Source organism: Notechis scutatus, chromosome 7, assembly GCF_049901735.1.
Source record: "Notechis scutatus isolate UNSWTSFEM ecotype Mainland chromosome 7, rNotScu1.2, whole genome shotgun sequence".
Lineage (NCBI taxonomy): Eukaryota > Metazoa > Chordata > Lepidosauria > Squamata > Elapidae > Notechis > Notechis scutatus.
Window position 1 is genome coordinate 6,422,386 of NC_142015.1, and position 21,548 is coordinate 6,443,933.

A 21,548-nucleotide genomic window follows, 5' to 3' on the forward strand; every position below is an offset into this window, starting at 1 on the left:
TACTCCTTGCAGACAGCTGGTCATTTGCATCCGTTTAGAGGGTTGTTGAGGCCACTTGGAGGTTTATTTTGTCCTCAGGTCCACCTGAGTGGTGCTCCTGGTTCTTGTAGTCTACAATTTCTCCTCTGGAACTCCATTCCTACTCCCACACCATTCCAAGGGTGTTCATCCCAAATTGTACAGCTAAAAGTCTGTAGAGATTCTCAGTCTTCCAGGTCATGGTTGTCCAAAAGATGCTTTTTTCAGGAGGCACCTGGACTTTCTGTTTTTTCTTTTCTTTTGAAGAACATTGAACATTGAAAAAAGTGGTTTATGACTATCTGTAGACATTCTCAGTCCTCCTGATCATGTCAGTCCCAAAGGTGTTTTTTCAGGAGGCAACTGGACTTCCTTGATTTTTTTCTTTTGAAGACGTTTCGCTTCTCATCCAAGAAGCTCCTTCAGCTCTGACTGGATGGTGGGGAATAGAAGGATTTCTATTCCTTACCAACAGCTGGTCATTTGCATCCTTTTAGAGGGTTGTTGAGGCCACTTGGAGGTACCTGAGTAGGGCAAAGGGCTGTGGAGCCTTCTTGGCTGCAGGATGATTTTCTGCCCTGGGTCCCTTCAGTGTTGAAGACAGGCGCAGGCTGTTGGGGATGAGTGACTTGGTTATTTGCATTCTTTTGAGGCCACTTGGAGGTTTATCGAGGTCCTCAGGGTCACCTGAGTTCCTGTAGTTTGCAAAATTTTCCCCTGGAAATCCATTCCTACTCCCATACTGTTCAAAGGGTGTTCATCCCAAATTGTATGGCTAAAAGTCTGCAGAGATTCTCCGTCCTCCAGGTCATGGTTGCCCCAAAGGTGCTTTCTTTCAAGAGGCAAGTGGACTTTCTGTTTTTTTCTTTTGAAGACGTTTCACTTCTTCAGCTCTGACAGGATGGTGGGGGATGGAAGGATTTATACTCCTTGCAGACAGGTGGCCATTTGCATCCTTTTAGAGGGTCGTTGAGGCCACCTGGAGGTTTATCTGTGTCCTCAGGGTCACCTAAGTGGTGCAAATGGTTCCTGTAATCTGCAATTTTTCCCCTGGAAATCCATTCCTATTCCCACCCCATTCAAAAGCACTAAAAATCTCCACAGACCATTCTCATCCTGGACATTCATATTTCGAACTGTTACCATCAGGGAGGCATTATAGGTGCCTTAAAATGAGGACTAATAGATTGAGAAACAGTTTCTTTTCCAAGGCAGTAATTGTCTTGAATCAAACAGTGCATTTGTTATTTAGTCCTATGTATATAGCGGCATTTTTAATCTATTTAACTTACTAAATGTTTTAGATAGATTTTAGACTAGTTTTTAATCATTATTATTATTATTTTAATTATTTTAATTTTTAAATACTCTGTAGTGTGATTGTGATGTGGTGTTTGGGGCACTGTGGTGGAGTAGCTTTCAAATTTCATTGTATTCATAGAATGCCATGACAATAAAGGTATTCTATTCTATTCTGTTCACCCCAAATTGTATGGCTAAAAATCTGTAGAGATTCTCAGTCCTCCAGGCTGTGGTTGTCCCAAAGGTGCCTTTTTTCCCCCCAAGGGGGCAACTAAACTTTGTTGTTTTTTTCTTTCAAAATGCTTTGATTCCTATCCAAAAAAAGCTTCTTCTTGGAAGAAGTTGACTTGTGACCGTTTTTCACACTTACAACAGTTGCATCATCCCCATAGTCATGTGATTAACATTCAGTCGCTTGGCCACTGGCTCATATTTATGATGGTTGAAGTGCCCCGGGGGGGTCATGTAATCCACTGTTTGCAACTTTCTGACCAGCAGAGTCCACGGGGAAGCCGGATTCACTTAACAACCATGTTACTGACTTAACAACTGCAGTGATTCATTCAACAACGGCAGCAAGAAAGGTAATAAAATGGGGCAAAGCTCCCTTAACGACTGTCTTGCTTAGCGACAGGGTTCAATTGCAATCATAAACTGAGGATTATCATATCCAGGGCAAACATTATTCATTTGTGTGTGTTAGCAGATGCCTTCCATATATTAGACATTTAGCACAAGTGTCGCAAACATGCATACTTTCCTCTGCACCAGGGGTGGGATTCAAATATTTTTGCCACCAGTTCGGTGGGCTTGGCTTGGTGGGCGCACTTTGAGCATGTGCGCACACTTTCTGTGCACGCACGCACCAAATGCGCACTTTGCGCAGGCGCAGAGGTGTTCTAACTCACCTCCTGCAAGCCTGCATTCTCCCAGTCGCTTCAGCAGCTGCCGCGCGGCACTATCATCGCCGCTACCAGCTCGGTAGAACCGGGCCAAACCGGTCGAATACCACCACTGCTATGCACTCTGTGGGGTAACTTCTATTATTATTACCACGCTTCCTCTTTACTTCAAAAGAGAAGGGAGCACCCGTGTCATTTCATAAACACACACAGAAAGTTAGTTAGTTGACTTTATTGTCATTGCCCCTCATACAACGAAATTAAATGCCATCTTCAGTGTACATTATAACTATAAAAATAAAACACAAACAGGCATCCTTCGCATTGTATGCAATTGAATTGAAAACCCCCGATATTGCACTATTAATATTGCACTATATAGTAGAATTCAAAAGAGCTACTGCCCTGGGATAGAAGCTGTTTTTCAGCCTATTTGTCCTTGTTTTTATTATTCTGTACCATCGGCCAGGTGGTAATAGATCAAAAAAAGGGATGCCCAGGATGAGATGGATATTTAAGAATGTTTTAAACTTTCTTAAGGCAGCGGGAGCTATAAAGCTCTTCCAAAAGAGAGAGAATGGGAAAGAGGGAGAGGGAGATGGGGGGAGATGGAAAGAGAGAGAGACAGAGAAAGAGGGAGAGTGAGATGGAAAGAGAGAGAAAGAGGAGGGAGGGAGAGAGAGAGAAAGAGAGAGAGATGTAAAGAAAGGGAGGGAGGGAGATAGGGAGATAGATTACACACATACACACAAAACACACACACACACATTTAAACAGAAGGAAAACAAATCTTCTGTATAAATACTGGGAGCAGACTGTTCTTCCTGCAAGAGAGGCCTCTTCTAGCCAAGTGTGCATTTTTAAGGCCTTGACACCAATTGTGCTGTTATTAGAAATGGTAAACAAAAAAAAACAAAAAAAAGGTGAGGGGGTGGAAAAAGAACAAATATGTACCCAACCCAACCTGGATTTTAACTTGCAAGGCAAAACCTACAAAAGCTTCCCAAATGCCAGGATTGCATGAGGCTCAGCACAAGCCGTCTAGCTGAGATCTCCCCAAGACGCCATCAAATCCCCTTTTGCCAAAGATTACAGCATTTCCTTTTCCTCCATCCCCAAAGTGTGTCTCTTTTGGAGACAGACCCCGGGACCACCCCTTCCCTGTCTCCTGCTTTCCCCCTTCTCCCTCAGAGATCCTTCTGGGCTTTTCCCTTTCTCTTCTGGGCCGTTTTGCTGCAAGCAAGCAAGAAAAAACACTTTGCAACTGGAGAAAGGTAGGCATAAAACAGGGATTCTCTCTCTCTTTCTTTCTCTCTCTCTTTCTCCCTCTCGCTCTTTCTCTCTTTCTCTCTTCCTCCCTCTCTCTCTTTCTCTCTCTCTCTTCCTCCCTCCCTCTCTCTCCCTCTCCCATCTCTCTCTCTCTCTCTCTCTCTCCCTCTCTCTCTCTCTCTCTCTCTCTCTCTCTCCTCCCTCTCTTCTCTCTCCTTCTCTCTCTCTCTCTTCCTCCCCCTCTCTCTCTCCCTCTCCCCATCTCTCCTCTCTTTCTCTCTCTTTCTCCCTCTCACTCTTTCTCTCTCTCTCTTTCTCTCTCCTTCTCTCTCTCTTCCTCCCTCCCTCCCTCTCTCTCTCCCTCTCCCCCTCTCTCCTCTTTCTCTCTCTCTCTCTCCTCCTTCCTCCTTCTCTCTCCCTCCTTCTCTCTCTCTCTCTCTCTCTCTCTCTGCATGTGTTGAGTAATTTTGAAGAGTTATGTTTTAACTTCAGACTAAAGATGCAAAATCAATCCAAGTTTGGGGACAGAGATAACCTTTCTCCTGGGCTTGTCCTCGCTGCCTAAAATTCTTGACAGTCCAAAACAGAAGAGAAAAACGTTTTTTTTTTTTTTTATCTCATAAGCTGCCAAATAGATTCCCTGAAAGAGGATTACCCCACTCACTAGTTTAGGGGTTTTCAGCTGGGCAGAACCAATTAGTTAAAAAAATAAAATAAAATCCTGGAATCTCCACTCAAGAGGAAAAACTCTATGAAAGAAAACGAGCTACATTCCAGTGAAGTTTTGAAAACTTTTTTAAAAAAAGATTAAGAGAGGTGGAAGGGACCTTCTAGGTCATCTAGTTCAACCTCTTGCCCAAGCAGGAGACCCTACACCATTTCTGACAGAGGGCAGTCCAGTCTCTTCTTGAAAGCCTCCAGTGATGGAGCTCTCACAACTTCTGAAGGCGACTTCTGTTCCATGGGTTGGTTGTTCTCACTGTCAGAAAGCTTCTCCTTATTTCCAGGTTGAATATCTCCTTGATCAGTTTCCATCCATTACTCCTTGTCTGGCCTTCAGGTGCCTTGGAAAATAGCTTGGCCCCTTCCTCCTCTCTGTGATGTCTTAGTTTCTCTTGGAATCCTGGAGTTCCCACATAGTTTGCAAATTCCTGTGCTAGAAAAACAGGACCCTCAATTCTAGCTTGGTCTGCAAGAGAGCCTGTTCTCTTGGGGGGGGGGAGCATGGTGAAGGGTCATTCGTCACTCCTCTCTGCTCCCCTTCGACCCTTATCCAGAAGATGCAGTTGCTAAGAAACCATGAACCTAAGAAGCCAGTCTGATCTAGTGTTTAAGGCAGGGGTCTCAAACTCGCGGCCCGCGGGCCAATTGCGGCCTGCGGGACGATATCCTGTGGCCCCCACCGTGATATGAAAGTATAATATTAGTGCGGCCCGCAGGGGGAATGGACCTCTGAAGGAAGTCCCGCCCGCCGTTCCTCGTCGTGGCTTCTTCTCCACCCTGAACTTTAACAAGTCCAAGTACAGGTCCAGACTTACTGATGATCATCTTCAAGCCATAACTGAGGGTCTCAAGTGCCTCCTCTCTCCAGCCAGATGTGGCTCAGATATGTGAGAGGAAGCGTTGCCAAGTCTCTGGCAGCAAGGAGTAAGCTGGAGAAGAAGCCACGTTCTGAGGAACTGTTCATGATCTTCATTCAATGTTCCATTCATGTGTTCAGGACAGTTCATGTATTGGAGAAATCATGAACTGTTGATGACATTGGAGGATGTTTTTTTCACAACGTTTTTTGTGGAATCCCTTATGCGGCCCAGCCTCACCTAGACTCTGCCTCCAGCGGCCCCCAGGTAAATTGAGTTTGAGACCCCTGGTTTAAGGCATCAGGCAAGAAACGGGCGCTTCTAATCCTGCCTTAGGGATTAAAGGTGGCTGGGTTATGGGCCAATCACCAAGGGATGGTGAGTTCTGCTTTAGGGGTGAAAGCTGGCTGGGTGACTCTAGGTCAATCCCCAGGAAACTGTGAGTTCTAGTTCTACCTTAGGGATCAAAGCTGGCTGGGTTGTGGGCCAATCACCAGGGGATAGTGAATTCTAGTTCTGCTTTAGGGATGAAAGCTAGCTGGGTGAGTTTAGGCCAATGACCAGGAGACTGTGAGTTCTAGTCCTGCCTTAGGCACAAAAGCTGACTAGGGGACTCTAGGCTAGTCACCAGGAGTGCAAAGTGAGGTGGGCTTAAGATCACCCAGCCAGCTTTCATGCTTAAGGCAGGACTAGAACTCACAGTCTCCTGGGTTTCTAGGCCAGAACCTTAACCACTACAGCAAACCGCCTCTGCATAATATTTTGGAGGTTTTATTTATTTTTATTTATTTATTTGATTTGTCAATTGTTTACAAGATAATAAGTATAAGTGTATACATAGTTATGAATACATGAAATGGGTACATATAAGAAAAATAAAAGAAAAATAAAAGAAACAATAGGACAGGGACGGTAGGCACGTTGGTGCGCTTATGCACGCCCCCTAGAGACCTCTTAGGAAAGGGGTGAGGTCAATAGTAGACAGTCTAAGGTTAAAGTTTTTGGGGTTTGGGGAAGAAACCACAGAGTTAGATACAGTATTCCAGACATTGATCACTCTGTTGCTGAAGTCGTATTTCCTGCAATCAAGTTTGGTGCGATTAACCTTGAGTTTGTATCTATTGTTTGCTCTAGTGTTGTTATGGTTGAAGCTGAAGTATTCATTGACAGGTAGGACATTGCAATGTATGATTTTATATGCTATACTTAGATCGGACCGAAGGCGGCATAGTTCTAGGTTTTCTAGGTCTAGAATTTCGAGTCGAGAATTCTGGGAGTTGAAGTCCACAAGTCTTAAAGTTTGCCAAGTTTGGAGATCTCTGCCCTAGAGCTGTTGTCAAATTAAACGTGAGGAAAAGGGGAGTGTGTTAAACACATGACTGGAGGGTAATTGTACATTGTTGTTGTTATCCCGTGGGTTAGTCTTGACTCCGGATGAACAAACCCTTGCAACATTTTTCTTGGCAATATTTTTCAGAAGTGGTTTCCACTGGCTTCTTTTTAGACCTGAGAAACCTGTGGACGGCGTAATACAAGGTTTTCTAGTTCTAGAATTTCAAGTCTGGTGGCATAAGGTATTCTACAACGAGTAGAGGAGTGGAGAACTCTTCTTGTGAAATATTTCTGGACTTTCTCAATTGTGCTAATATCAGATACGTAATGTGGGTTCCAGACTGATGAGCTGTATTCGAGTATTGGTCTAGCAAATGTTTTGTATGCTCTAGTTAGTAGTGTGATATTACCAGAGAAAAAGCTACGTAGGATTAGGTTAACAACTCTTAATGCCTTTTTGGCTATGTAGTTGCAGTGGGCTCTAGCACTTAGATCATTAGAGGTGAGTATTCCAAGGTCCTTTACAGAGCTTGGGTCATCAACAAGATCTTGACTATTCAGCTTGTATTTTATTTTCTGATTTTTTTTTGCCAATATGTAAGACAGAGCATTTATTTGTTGAGATTTGAAGTTGCCATTTGTTTGACCATTCTGATACATAGTCAAGATCTTTTTGTAGGGTAGCAGTATTGTCTGTGGTATTGAACAGCTTTACATCATCAGCGAAAAGAACGCAATTGCTCTTAATATGATCACAGAGGTCATTTATGTAGAGTATGAAGAGAGTTGCAAGAAGCTTCCCAACCTCCCTTGATGCCCCTCAAGGATGAATCAATAAAGACTTCTAACGACAAGATGGGGATAAGGTTAAACGGTGACATTAAAGCAGTTAACAGTACGTTTCACAGTTTCCCCTAGCTGGAGGGATTTCTCCCAGCCTTAGTCATGGTTTTGGTTGGCTCTGGGGAGGCTCTCAGAAAATGTGATCAAGAGTTGCCAAGGGTCCTTTCCAGAAACAACGTAAGTCTAACTTAGTCAGACTCCGGGGACTATCCGGAAAGGCTGCCCTGAGGCAGGAGAGCAACAGAAGGCTCCGAGTTTCATTTTCCAGTTTGGGGGAAACTGGAACTTTCCAGTTTTTGGGCTTTGTGGCTAAATCATTTCCATCTGCTTCTTCGCCGAGAGGCTGGGCTGCAGGATGGCAGGACTTGAAATGCCCCGAGAGTGTGCAAGAAGGACTTAAGGAGAAGAAAGACCCAAGAGAAGAATTGAGGTAGCCCCAGAACACAAGGAGAAAGGTAAGCTAGGATATCTGTCCCTTAGATGGCTCAATAGTTTTCAAAAGTGTGTGTGTGTGTGTGTGTGTGTGTGTGTGTGTGAGAGAGAGAGAGAGAGAGAGAGAGAGAGAGAGAGAGAGAGAGAGAGAGAGCTTTGTGTGAAAGGGGTTGCCCTGATATATCCTAGATCTGCCTTTGCAACCAGGGAATTGTTGTGTGGAAATTCAGCTCATTTTTCTGAGTTTGTGATTCTGCAAATAGAGATAGGAGAAGTAATTCACAGCTGAGTGAAAACCCCCTAAAAATCTGTATTCTTCCCCCCACACCCCGGACAAACCAAGTTCAGTTCTGCCTAGGTTTCCAGTGCTGTTTGGCAATAAAAGGCTGTGTCTTGAGAGAAAAAGTATATAGTGCCAAATATATACACATATATTTATTAAAAAGTATATAGTGGATTGTTTATTAAAAGTATACAGTATCCAAAAGTTCATTTAAAAAAGTATACAGTATGAAAAGTATATTTCTTTATTGATTGTTAGGCTATAGATGGCCTTTTGTAGAGAATTTGGCCTAGTGGTTAGAGCACCAGGCTAGAAAACAGGAGAGTGTGAGTTCTAATCCTGCCTTACCCACGGAAGCTGGCTAGGTCTCTCTCTCTCTCTCTCTCTCTCTCTCTCTCTCAGTCCAACTCATCTGAGAGGGTTGTTGTTGTGGGGAAAAAATAGGAGGAGGAAGGTGTGTTGGATATCCCAAAGATACTCTTCAAAAGGCAACTGGACTTTCTTGATTTTTTCCCTTAAATATGTTTTGCTTCTCATCCAAGAAGCTTCTTCAGTTTCAGTCAGAACTGAAGAAGCTTCTTGGATGAGAAGCGAAGTGTTTTCAAGGGGAACAAAAAACCCAAGAAAGTCCAGTTGCCTTTTGAAAAGCACTTTTGGGACAACCATGACTGGAGGATTGAGAATCTCTCTATAGCCATGATGGCAAACCTATGGCACGCGTGCCACAAGTGGCCCGTAGAGCCATTTGTTCCGGCATGCGAGCCGCAGGCAAACTTACCTCACTGCGCATGCGCGTGCCTCAAAGCTGATTTTTCTGCTGGTTTGGGGCCTTTTTTGGTGTCCCAGAGGCTTGGAAAAAGCCTCTGCAAGGCTTTTCAGGACGAATAGGCCCGTTTCGTCACTTCCTGTAATACCGGAAGTGACGAAACGGGCATATTATTCAGCCTGCAAAGCCTGCAGAGGCTTTTTCCAAGCCTCTGGGAGGCCAAAAAAGGCCTCAAACCAGCCAAAAAAATCAGCTGTGAGGCGCAGTTCAGGTAAGAGGGTGGGGGGATAGTGCGGGAATGCTCAGGGGATGGAGGGGCGCATTGCATTCTGGGTGCTTGCACGCAAGTGCGCGCGTGCTAATGCGTGAGCAGTTTTTGACACAGGAGCACAAAAAAGTTAGCCACTACTGCTCTATAGGCATTTAACATGCACTGAATATGAGTTATTTGTAAAAATGATAGAGACAGGATACAAATAAATACATACAATTAAGGCCTCCCCACTCCTAGTCCAGTACCTTTACACTTGGATCTCTCTGGCTCTTAGAGAGGAGGTAAGTGAAAGGTAATCCTGGACTTAAAGACCACAATTGAGCTAAAATTTCTTTTTGCTAAGTGAAACCTTTGTTAAGTGAGTTTTGCCTCAATTTACAAGCTTTAACATTATAAGGGTGCTAAATTAACGAAAGGGGGCTTGATTGTGTGGCATACACCGTGTGATTTCCAGTTAACAGAATAACAGTGTTGGGAAGGGACCTTGGAGGTCTTCTAATCCACCCCCTGCTCAAGTGGGAGACCCTATACCATTTCACACAAGTGGCTGTCCAATCGCTTCTTAAAAACCTCCAATTAAAATGATCAGGGACAGAAAATGAACAGAAGACCCTTGCCTTTGTCATATATGTGAAGATCTATTGCAACATTTGTGCTCCTAGAAATGTCACATGTGGCTTTCCGACACTAAAGATTGTCCCCTTCTGATTTATGGCTCGATGTGCAGTGTGAACCCAGCTAATTATGGTTTGTTGTAATCAAACCAAGCTTAGCAGGATGGTTAAAACAGATGGATAAACCCAGTTAGTTTATTTTTCTCAGATACACACATACAATCTCTCTCCTTCCATCTCTTTCTCTCTCCCTCCTTCCCTCTCTTTCTCTCTCTCTTTCCATCTCTCTCTCTTTCCCTCTCCCTCTCTCTGTGTCTCTGTCTCTGTCTCTCTCTGTTTCTGTATCTCTCTCCCTCCTCCCCTCCCTCTCTCTCTCTCTCTCTCTCCATGTTACTTAAAATTATTTGAAGATCTAGTCATTGAATAATTAGCAAAAGACACACATGGTTACCTGTAACCTTGGCTAATTTTATTGTCAAGCAGCGCATTAGGCAAACCCATTCTGTTTGGAGCACACTCAGAAAATAGACTCATTCAGTCGCTTCTATAATATGCTTCCCCAAAGCACCCAGTGCTTTCCATAGCAATTTTTCCCCTACTGTTTTACTATGAATCTTTCAAGATGAGAAAGAATCAGCGGTCAGGTCCACGGGCTTCTCTTTAAAGTTGAGCGAGCTGATTTGTTGCAACAGGGGAGGGGAAATGAGTTCCTGCCACTTGGCAGAACTCCTTGTTATTCAAAAGATCAAGAAAGCACTTCCTGGAAAGAGAGAGCGAGAATACAATGGCATCCCGGGATGCTGTCAGGTTCTCACGTGACTTGGGCTGTTCCCCTGCAGGATATCTGAAGAATGAATGATATGAAATGCCTCCGCCAGCTTTTCAGTTATTTGCTGTTTAGCCAGGTGCTTGTATTTTAGGCATTAGAAGAGTGGTGAGAGGCAGCTGTTCAGAAAATAAAGCAGAATATTTGTGGCTCAGGGTGGAAATGAGGGGTGTCCTTGGGTGCTCTCTGGAACTTGCTTGTTTTCTTGCAAACTAGGTAACCCAGGTAGCACTGATGATGTTACCTAGCTTGGGCGATGAAATGTCTGCAAGAAAACAAGCAAGCTCAGAGAGCACCCAAGGACACCTCTCATTTTAACCCTGAACTGTAAATATTCTCCTTTATTAAAAAAATGGAACAATTTCAGAGTTATAGTAAAGTAAGAATAGTAGCTGCTTCTTTTAAAATCCAGGCGTTTTATTTCATTTGACATGTTTCTAAATGGATAGCGATCAAAACGAGCAGGGGTGACATGCTACGGGTTTGCAGGGGTTCGGGAGAGCCCCTAGCTAAGATTCCCAAATCCCACTCCTGGCTGGCCCCACCCACCCCACCCCGCCCAGGAGTCCCCACAGGGCCCGTTTTGGATGCAGGTAAGTGCAGGGCATGCGTGGATACTCAGGAAGGGCGAAAAATGGGCCTCCCAGAAGTTTGGGCCTATTTCTGGCTTCCAGAGAGCCTCCGGAGCCGGGAGAAGGCAAAATGCCTCCCCCCACCTCCGCCGTGGTGCAGGAGGCCAACTAGGCCACGCCCTCCATGGCCACGCCCCCCCAGCAACCAGGCAGAAAACCTTTGCTATAATTTTTGAAGCCCACCCCTGAAAATGACTCTTTAGTGCCTTACACAGAATAGAAATAAAACAATTTAAAACCTTCACACGTCTCTGTTGAAAGAATACCAGCCAAAGCTTGGCTGTGTAAATACTGTGGTGTGGTGTTGTTGTTATTTCACTGACTGTGTAGACACTGTCCTTTAACGCTCTGATCACCTCCACCAGAAAACTAGAACTACTGACAAGGTTCTTCTTAATGTCCAATCCTTTGCATATCTGCATTATGGTGTAGAAAGATAATAAACTCTCATCCCCCTGATGATTGAAGCGGCTGCATGGTAATGGATTCAGGTAAGAGGGAGGGAGCCTCCCCCAACCCAACAAGGGTCAATTTAGTGACCAATCAGGATTACAGATGTGGCCACAAGATATGGACTACATTTCCCAGGATACCTTAACTACATTTACCATGATGCATTCCTTTTAGGGGGCAGCTCTCAATTTCTAACTAACTATCCCAAATCCCATTAACTCTAAACTGTCTGGACAGCACAACTACGCTGCACTATTTTGTGATAATTTTTGGCATTTGTTGCCAAGTTGTAATTCATTCTGAGCCTTAGTAGTGTTTCTTAACACTTTTTTTCTCTTGTGAACTCCTCCCCGCTCTTAAAAATTATGGAGACTATTAGAAATGATAATTGATGCACTCGCTGCTGCTGCTACTGCTTCTTGCGATTGTTTGATAGGATTTTAGTATTGTATTATTTGCCAACATAGGCTGGCAAATAATTTTGATTTCACAGGTCCCGAGATGGCTTTGGGGGATCCCTACTTTAAGAAACTCTAGTTTATAGTAATTGAATCTTGCAAGGCTGACTGGGCTTTACATCCTTGCCTTCTTATATTCCCATTAGAAGCAGAGCTAAGATTCAGTCTCAAAGAACCATAGGGCTGGAAAAGACTTTAAAGGTCTTGCCAGCAAATAGCCCGAATCTATAAGGATGAAGTCAGGAAAGCCAAGGCTCAGAATGAATTACAACTTGCAACCAATGCCAAAAATAATCACACAAAAAACTTTCTTTCAATATATAAGGAAGAAGAAAAAAATGGATTTCAAGAATAGATGTTTGGGATGCTATAATAAGATATCTTGCCTGTCTCAGCTGGCACTGGCATATCTTGCTTTCCAGGATTGCAAGAATATTTCAGTTTGTTTGCTTATTTATTGATGTCAAGATCACCTCCCTTACTCTTTACACCTGGCTTTTGATACCAGATATAGTCTGAACTTTGTTGAAAAGATCTCCAGTGGATCAGGTCCAATTCTCCCTTAATATGGCCAGTCAGGTCTGGCGCTCCCTTGAGCTTGCCTGCTGTCCCCATCTTCCCTGCCAAGGGAAATGGTCCTGCTGTGATGGCAGTGGAGGATCTTAGGAGGCTGGACAGAGATGCTGCCTAGGGAATGGTCAGACAAGAGAGAGCAGAGCCCACAGCTGGATATCCGAGGAGATTCTCAGTCATCCAGGTCATCGTTGTCCCAAGGATGTTTTTTTCACGAGGCAACTGGACTTTCTGGTTTTTTTTTGGTTTTGAAGACGTTTTGCTTCTCATCCCAGAAGCTTCTTCAGCTCTGACTGGATGGTGGGGAATGGAAGGATTTATACTCTTCGCAGACAGCTGGTCATTTGCATCCTGACTTTTAGCTATGCAATTTGGGAATACTAGAAAGGGCAGGTACTCCACTGTAGTTTTTCCCAAACCCCAAAAACTTAACCTAGACGTCTACTATGACCTACCTTAAGAGGTCGTAAGCGTGTGCCACGTCCCGTCCTATTGTTTTTTTCTCTTTTTCTATCCATTTAGTTTCAACTTACACTTTACTTATTTTAAACAATTGGAAAAAAAAAAAAAAAAGGAACACCCTGGGAATGGTGTGGGATTAGGAACGGATTTCCAGAGGAAAAAAATTGCAGATTACAGGAACCATTTGCACCACTCAGGTGACCCTGAGGACACAGATAAACCTCCAAGTGGCCTCAGGGACCCTCTAAAAGGACGCAAACAACCAGCTGTCCGCAAGGAATATAAATCCTTCCATTCCTCACCACCCAGTCAGAGCTGAAGAAGCTTCTGGGATGAGAAGCGAAATGTCTTCAAAAAAAAACAACACCAGAAAGTCCGGTCGCCTAGTGAAAAAGCACCTTTGGGACAACCGTGACCTGGAGGACTGAGAATCTCTACACACCTGCCTTAGAGCTGCCAACTTCTACAGGTGCCAGCCTCCTTCTGGGCTTCTCAAGGCTCCTGCCAAGCCCAAGTCAACTTCTTCCACCGGTTGGACTGGTTGGCGTTCAGTGACGAGGCTTTAGCAAAGCCGGTGCCTGCATTACCCGGGCCCTTGTGAATGATAGCTCTGGGTGCACCGGCCGCCCCTCAGCGCCCCTTCCAACATACATGCACCCAACCTGTCCTTCACCGTCTGCAAAAGGCCACCGAGAATCCTCCCCCATTCCGGGCTTCTTGCAAAGCTGGGTCAAAACAAAAGAAAAGAAAGAAAGTTGGTGTCCTCCGCTTTGCCAACTTCCTCTCCCGGCCGGGCTGCTCCTTAAGCTGAGCTCGGGGGCCGAACTTCGCCCTCTCGGCGCTTGCCTGGCCCTCCCCTCCCGGAGCTGGGCGCGTGAAGTCCTCCGGGAGCCGCAGCGGGAGGGAAGCGAGTGGCCCATCCCAGCCTAGCCCACCCCCGTCCTTGGGCTGCGCTGGTCCCCAGGGAGATCATGGGGGGACTCCAGAGCCGGCCCGAGCCGCGCCCCCCTTCTGCTCCTGGGGCTCAGGCTGAGCAGACCCCCCGCGCCAGGTTGGAGAGGGTCCCTGGGTAAGTAGGGGAGGGGCAGGGGGCTTGGTGGGGAGGAAAGGGAGGGCAGCCCCCACCTCACTCCATCCCTCCGCATCCCCCCCGCCGCTCGCTCTTTCGGGAAGAAAGTTTGGCAAGAGGGGGGTTTATTCCTATTATGGCAAAAACGAGGCTTTGATAGGCACAGCTGGCAGCCCGTATCAAAGCTCATTAAAAACTGCCAAGCGCTATGGGTAGTAATTGATAATAGTTAGGCAGGGGGGGGGGCTTTCTTTTATTCTCCAAGGGCATCTTGCGGGGGGGGGGTAGTTTTCCTCTCTGAGGACTCTTCCCAGGATTGGGGTTGGCCTCCTGCATCACGCCTAACCATGGTTTGCTTAGCTATGGTCGGTTGGTTGTGCTAACTAGCCAGCTTCTCTAGGAGTATTTGGAAACGGTGGGCTCGGTTTTATGCAGCTTGCCAGGCAAAAGCTGGTATCTTTGGGCTTGCGTATTTTGTGACGTTTTGGGTTCAAAACTTGCTACATCTTGTACATCTGGGCCCAGGGGTCTCCAAACTTGGCAACTTGAAGACTTGTGGACTTCAACTCCCAGAAGTCTTCAGCTGGCTGGGGAATTCTGGGAGTTGAAGTCCACAAGTCTTAAAAGTTGCCAAGTTTGGAGACCTCTGATCTGGACTGAGTTTAGTTTGCCCTGTTACACTGGGCTTTTATTCCTGCTCCAAACGGGACCCCCCAGCTGCAAATTTAACTGTTTGCTGCAAATTTAACTGTTGGATACCTGGGGGAAAACCCCTACAGAGGTCTCTGGGACTTAAAAATTATGTTATTCAAATCGCCCAGGGCAGCTTTCTCAGTCCACAAATGTTCTTTAGCACCCTTTGCCAACTCGGTGATTGTAAATTGTTCGGCTCTTATTCGCTTTTGTGACACTTTTTTTGCATTTATTTCACGTATTCTGGGGCATTAGGACTCGTGTCTCCATAAACAGAGAATATAGACTCTGGTAGGGGCTTTTTGGAAGAAATTACAGATCAAGGAAGTTCAGTGCTGTTTATTTTCTGGAAAGAGTCTTGTGGACTTTAACCTGTGAAATTTGACTTGGGATCCTACAAGCGTCTAATAAGCGCTAAGCTTCCGCACTCTCCAGTTTATGGTTTCTATGGCATTTTAATTATGGATGTCCTATATCAGAGGTCTCCAACCTTGGCAATTTTAAAACATAGCTGGCTGAGGAATTCTGGGAGTTGAAGTCCACAAGTCTTAAAGTTGCCAGGATTGGAGACTCCTGGCCTATATGCTTGAAACTTTATTTTTGGTATTTGAACTGACTGCAGATCTTTGTTGATATAGATGCCTGTTGTGTTGCATCTCGTGATGTAAATGCATATTAAATCGATGTACATTCATGGACACATAGAAATAAGCTACATTTGCATGCCATTCAGAAGAGACAATAAACAACCAAAGAAGGAAAGAAAAAGACCAGAATAAATATTTTCCAAACACCAACACCCATAGAAATGAACACCAGCTAAGCAGTCAGGGAGAATCTTAATCAAGGAATTACCAAGGAGAAAACCACACTCCCATCAACACTGGTAGGGCAAGCCATTATTATACAGGATATAAATAGGGAGCAAACCAGTGGTGGGATTCAATTTTTTTTTTTACTACCGGTTCTGTGGGCGTGGCTTGGTGGGCGTGGCAGGGGAAGGATACTGTAAAATCTACAGTCAGAGGTGGGATTTGCCAGTTCTCCAAACTACTCCAAATTTCTGCTACCAGCGCTCCAGAACCGGTCAGAACCTGCTGCATACCACCTCTGGAGCGAAAGGGGAGTGGTGTTTGCAGTGGTCGCAAGAACATTTTGGTGTTCCACAGAGAAATGTCACCCCCAAAGCAACTAATCCAGGCTGTGCAGGAACACAAGGCTTGCGTCACTTGCATTGCGAACAACACGAGGTAGTGAGAGGAAGGGGGAAAGGACAGCGGGAGGAACTTGCCCCACTAGCCACACGGGCCTCGCCTGGCCACTTGGCTGCTTCTTTCTGCTTCTTTCTTCTTCTGCTTTTGGCTGCACGCAAGGAAAGCAGCAAAAGTCTTTCTTTCTCTCCCCCAAACTCCTCCAGAAACGAGTCTTTGGGACCCTGCAAGGCCTCCTGCTCCAAGAGGCTCCAAAGACTCATTTCTGGCATTTTTGTCCACATTGTGGAAAACAGAAGCCCTCTATACACACACAATGACATGTCACCTTGCTGTCCTCTGACGCATGTTGACAGCTGTCTTTCTGAGTCATCTTGATTGAGTCATCTTGACCCAACTGTTTCTTTCCACCTTGGAGACTCAGCAGAGGCTTAATTTTTTCTTAATTGTATTACAGGGAAGCTTCAACCCTGTGCTGACATCTTCAGCTACAAAACAAAAGTACACAACTTGGTTCCCGAAAGCCTTGGGTGTCATCCCTAGAGCAGAGGTCTCCAAACTTGGCAAACTTTAAGACTTGTGCATCTTTAAGACTTGTGCAAAGCTGGCTGAGGAATTATTTTATTTTATTTATTTATTTTATTTATTTTTATTTGTCAATTGCTTACAAGATAATCGATATAAGTAAAAACATAGTTATGAATACATGAAATGGGTACATATAAGAAAAATAAAAGAAACAATAGGACAGGGATGGTAGGCACGTTGGTGCGCTTATTGCACGCCCCCTACAGACCTCTTAGGAAAGGGGTGAGGTCAATAGTAGACAGTCTAAGGTTAAAGTTTTTGGGGTTTGGGGAAAAAAACCACAGAGTCAGGTAGAGTATTCCAGACATTGACCGCTCTGTTGCTGAAGTCGTATTTCCTGCAATCAAGTTTGGTGCGATTAACCTTGAGTTTGTATCTATTGTTTGCTCTAGTGTTGTTATGGTTGAAGCTGAAGTATTCATTGACAGGTAGGACATTGCAATGTATGATTTTATATGCTATACTTAGATCGGACCGAAGGTGGCGTAGTTCTAGATTTTCTAGATCTAGAATTTCGAGTCGAGAATTCTGGGAGTTAAAGTCCACAAGTCTTAAAGTTTGCCAAGTTTGGAGATCTCTGCCCTAGAGTTGTTGTCAAATTAAACGTGAGGAAAAGGGGAGTGTGTTAAACACATGACTGGAGGGTAATTGTACATTGTTGTTGTTGTTATCCCGTGGGTTAGTCTTGACTCCGGATGAACAAACCCTTGCAACATTTTTCTTGGCAATATTTTTCAGAAGTGGTTTCCACTGGCTTCTTTTTAGACCTGAGAAACCTGCGGTCTCTTGAGTTCTAGACCAGGGCCTTGTAACCATTATACTTCCTCAGCCTTGACAGTTTGAAGATGTGTGGACTTCAACTCGCAGAATTCTGAACGTTCACACATCTTCAAGCTGCCAAGGCTGAGAAAACACAGCATTCTACCAAGCTAGCTCCGATATGATGTTTAGTTGACATAAAACTTAAATGCGAATGATGCTGGTTTTGTTCCAGCATGACATTCTGGACTCATCATCTCCTTTTCATGACCCCATAATCCCTTGTGGGCTGGAGTCTGGAGCAGACTGTTTCTCACAGGCTCCACCGCACCACTCAGCATGTGAAATGTGAAGCAGCAGTTGCTAGAAACATTAAAAGAGCTTTGGATGTCTCCATGCCAGAGGTGGTATTCAGCTGGTTCTGACCAGTTCTAGAGAACCAGTAGCGGAAATTTTGAGTAGTTCAGAGAACCAGCAAATCCCACCTCTGACTGGCCCCGCCCCCATCTCTTCTCTGCCTCCCATTGAGTCCCAGCTGATTGGCTGGGTCTTCTTTGGTTGCCCTGCCCAGGAGAATGGAGCTGGAAAACAGGTCAGTGCTATGGGGAGGGAATGGGGATTTTGCAGTATCCTTCCCCTGCCACATCCACCAAGCCACGCCCACCAGAACCGGTAGTAAAAAAAATTGAATCCCACCACTGCTCCATGCTAGCCTTAAGGGTGACTTTGATGGAGGTCCTGTTTCCTTGTGGTCTCCTTTTCTAAACTTCCAGATCTCCACTTTAAAACCTTGGAGCCATGATAGATAAGTTCCTCTGTTTCTTTCATGGAAGGCAGGAGAAATATTTAATGGGCGATACATCACCAAGCGTTTAGTATAAATAATATTATGCAAGGTAATCATCTGTTGAAAGGCCATTTTCTCATGCGCTTTCATCACCACCTTTAAAAAGTAAGAACGCCCTCAAGTCTAGATTTACCCAAGCAGTTTTCTTGGCAGTGACCATGACAGGTGGGCAAGGGTACGCGAGGCACATGGGTTGCTCCTTTCGGCCATGAAAGAAGCAGCCCAGTGGATAGAGGTGAGTGGGGCAACTTCCCCTCTGCCCTTCCCCCCTCCCTCACCCTCTCACCTCGTGTTGCCCACATTGCAAGCGATGTGAGAAAATAGCAGGGACCAGCTGCACATGTGCTTAAATAGGGCCAAATTTTGGGGATAGGGTTTCATTTTAACACATGCACACAAAACAGTGCTGGGCCTTCTTTTTTGGGGTGGTGGGGTGAGTTGTGTTTTAGGAAAAACATGGTACCTGTATATCTCTAAATTTCTCCCGTTTTAGGCTTCATTAAGAAGCTGTCTGTGTTCAGAGGAGTCTATTATCAAAAGAAGCCACATTTAATTGTCGGAGGAAGAAAGGAATTAATTTAAGAAAACAAATTGTTTAAGAATGTGGCTTTCACCGTGTGAGTTTTCGCTTAAGCTTGGGGGTTAAGGTTCTCAATATTCCTTTAAATCTTCCAAATAAATATATAAAATTGGATTCAGATGTAGTAGAAGATTTTGCAATAATGGCAAAAGGTTGGGCAGGATCTAACTTTCCAAACAAAGTGACAGGAAGCAAACCCCTGTTTCTAACTCTCCGGCACTGTTGCCTTGAAAAGAAAACACCAAAAAGCAACATAGTTCCTTATCGACATAAAGTAGCACCCAAAGAATCTCCACTATTTGTAATTTACACCAGGATCTCTTTCCAGAGAAGCAAAATGCAAGCCGGGGCTCACAATTTCACAGAAACTTTGCACGACCAGCACTTCCCACAGCTGCTAAAATGAAGTGCTAACTGAGGCATCTTTGGCTCTTACAGAAAGATCGTTGCAAGATTGCAAGCTTGAATCGGGATGGATCCATTTTAGCGAAGTCCTTTCTGTTCTTTCCATGCAGATCCTTGTTAGAATTCATATTGCACTCAGTTTGCTAAATGTCACCAAAGCAAAGCAAAGAAAAGAAAAATCATTTCTGTAGACGAGGGTGCATTCCTTCCTACTCTTTTTGTATGCCTTTGGTTGGATCACGTCCTGCCTTTCACAAAACAGACGACTCTGCTTGGTCCTTTATTTTTTAGCCTTCCTCCTTGGTTGTCTCCTGGCAACCCAAACCAAATTTCAGAGCAAAAGAGAATTCCATCTCCCTTAAATCAATGTCTACCTTACAAACTAGAGATCTTTAAATAGAACGTGGTCATTTAAGCAACTGGTTTTGAAAACTAGGCAGGTGTTACATTAGAAGGGCCATTTTTTTTTAACTGATTGTGATTTATAGTTTAACTGTCTCTTGTGTAATTAAGGGGAAAAATCTTTTAGGACATGAGCTGTTCTTCCTTGATATCAGATAGCAAATTCAGTAAGGAAACTCCTTGTCTGTTTTAGTATTTTGTCCATCATGGACAAAGTACTCAGCAGCCATTTATCCCCTGGACTAATCTGCGCCTTCCTAACAGAGTTGCTGACATATTTGCCAATTCTGGCATGAAAGTTACCAGCCAGAAGGTTATCTGCATTTGGTAGTATTTGTGCAACTCTTTGCAAAAGAGCTTTCAGGAAGGACACTGGTGATACCTCAAGCTATCAGGCACTATATTCCAGGAACAGAATCTCTGGCCTGTTTAATGGAAGATATCAGCTGATGGAGATGCACAGTGCAAACGTCTTCCTGTTTAATAAATAATCAGGACTACTGAGCATTGTGAATTGTCACTTGAGCCATTCTTGGATTATTATTACTACAGGACCATCTTGAAAAACCCTTGATGGTAACGGAATTGCTTGATTCCTGGCCACATCAGGGCCTCTTCCTACTCCAGGTTTCTTAGCAACGGTCAAAAATGTTATGTAACCAAGGTTACAGCAAACCACCCTTCCAAAAAAAATATATATCTGCCTGTGCGATATTGCTGCCAGCGGAGGTACGTCAGGGCTGCAGATGCTAAAAGTCTGGCTCAAGGTTTTTGCAGTGTGGCTCTTTGCTTTGGCAAGGAGACAGTTTTCCTCTCTGGCATCCTTTTGTTTGGAAAAGCTGTCTCGAAGCTCCCTCTACTGTGAGACGTGCTTAGTGTAGAATTTATTTTATTTGTATTCCCTCTTTATTCTTTTGATAAATAATTCAAGGCAGTGAACGTATCTAATATACACCTTTCTCTACTTATTTTCCCCAGAACAACAACCCTGTGAGGTGGGTTGGGGTTAGAGAGAGGGATTGGCCCAAGGTCACCCACATGGCATTCATGGCTAAAGCAGAACTTGAACTCACAGACTCTGATTTTCTAGCCTGGTGCCTTCAGACTAGATGAGACTGGCTCTCAGGCTGCGATATCTTGCATCCTTCATTGTGACATAAAGAATTGGTTTAATAAAGTACCCGAATAAGGTGAAAGAAATCTGTTGGCCTTCTGGAGCTGGTTTTGGCATGCCTAACTGAGCCACAAACTAGCCATGTTATGCAAACAGAACCCACGTGATTATTTTATGGTTCAGTGTGCATGCAAACCCAGAACACTTGGGTAAATGGTGGTGCAATTCACCATGGTAAACACATCAACACACAATCCCTCAGTCAGTGTTTTTCAAACTTGGTAACTTGAACATGGCAACTTGGCAGCTTGACTTCAGGTTCCAGAATTCCCATCTAAATTGATGCAAAATCTTAGAATTGCCCTAAATTAATCCATAAACTTAGAATCATGCATTTGTGTTGTTACTGGAATCTGAACCAGTTTAAATTTTAAAAATTGCCATTGGTTGTTTGAACTGCTATTTTTCCTTGCAAAGTACAGTTATATATTTGAAGATGTAAGTGTCCTGACCCAAACAAATATGAAACAGAGGTAACAGGAAAACCTTTTAATGATTCTTTATGTATTCCGTTCCTTCCTGGTTCAAAGGCTGTTTCAAACTCATTGTCTCTGATAAGAACGAGCCTTGCCAAGGTGGTGCAAGGCTGCCAAGAATACTAGATAAAGTTACTAAGAAAGATTTCAAACACAAAGTGTCTCCAAACACCAACCAAGATATTCCGAACGTCCATGAGGCTTGAGTGCAAAAACTTCTTTGCTTCCTGCAAAGAACTTTGGTTCTCAGCTGGCTTTTATCTCTTAAGGGAGGGGCCATTACCTTGCAGCCTTACTCCTGAGTCACCCGTGCTGCTGCAGCTGC

At 44.4% G+C, this 21,548-nt stretch overlaps 1 protein-coding gene across 6 annotated transcripts in view; it reads left to right on the top strand.

Moving 5' to 3' along the window:
- Positions 1-13,881: 13,881 nt before the first annotated feature.
- Positions 13,882-21,548, top strand: part of TACC1 (transforming acidic coiled-coil containing protein 1) — a 95,971-nt gene continuing 88,304 nt past the window's right edge. For all 6 annotated transcript variants that reach the window (XM_087969617.1, XM_087969619.1, XM_087969621.1 and 3 more), the window contains exon 1: positions 13,882-14,088. In XM_087969617.1, the coding sequence (XP_087825743.1) occupies positions 13,991-14,088 (98 nt within the window). In that variant the 5' untranslated portion in view covers positions 13,882-13,990. The remainder of the gene's footprint in view (positions 14,089-21,548) is intronic.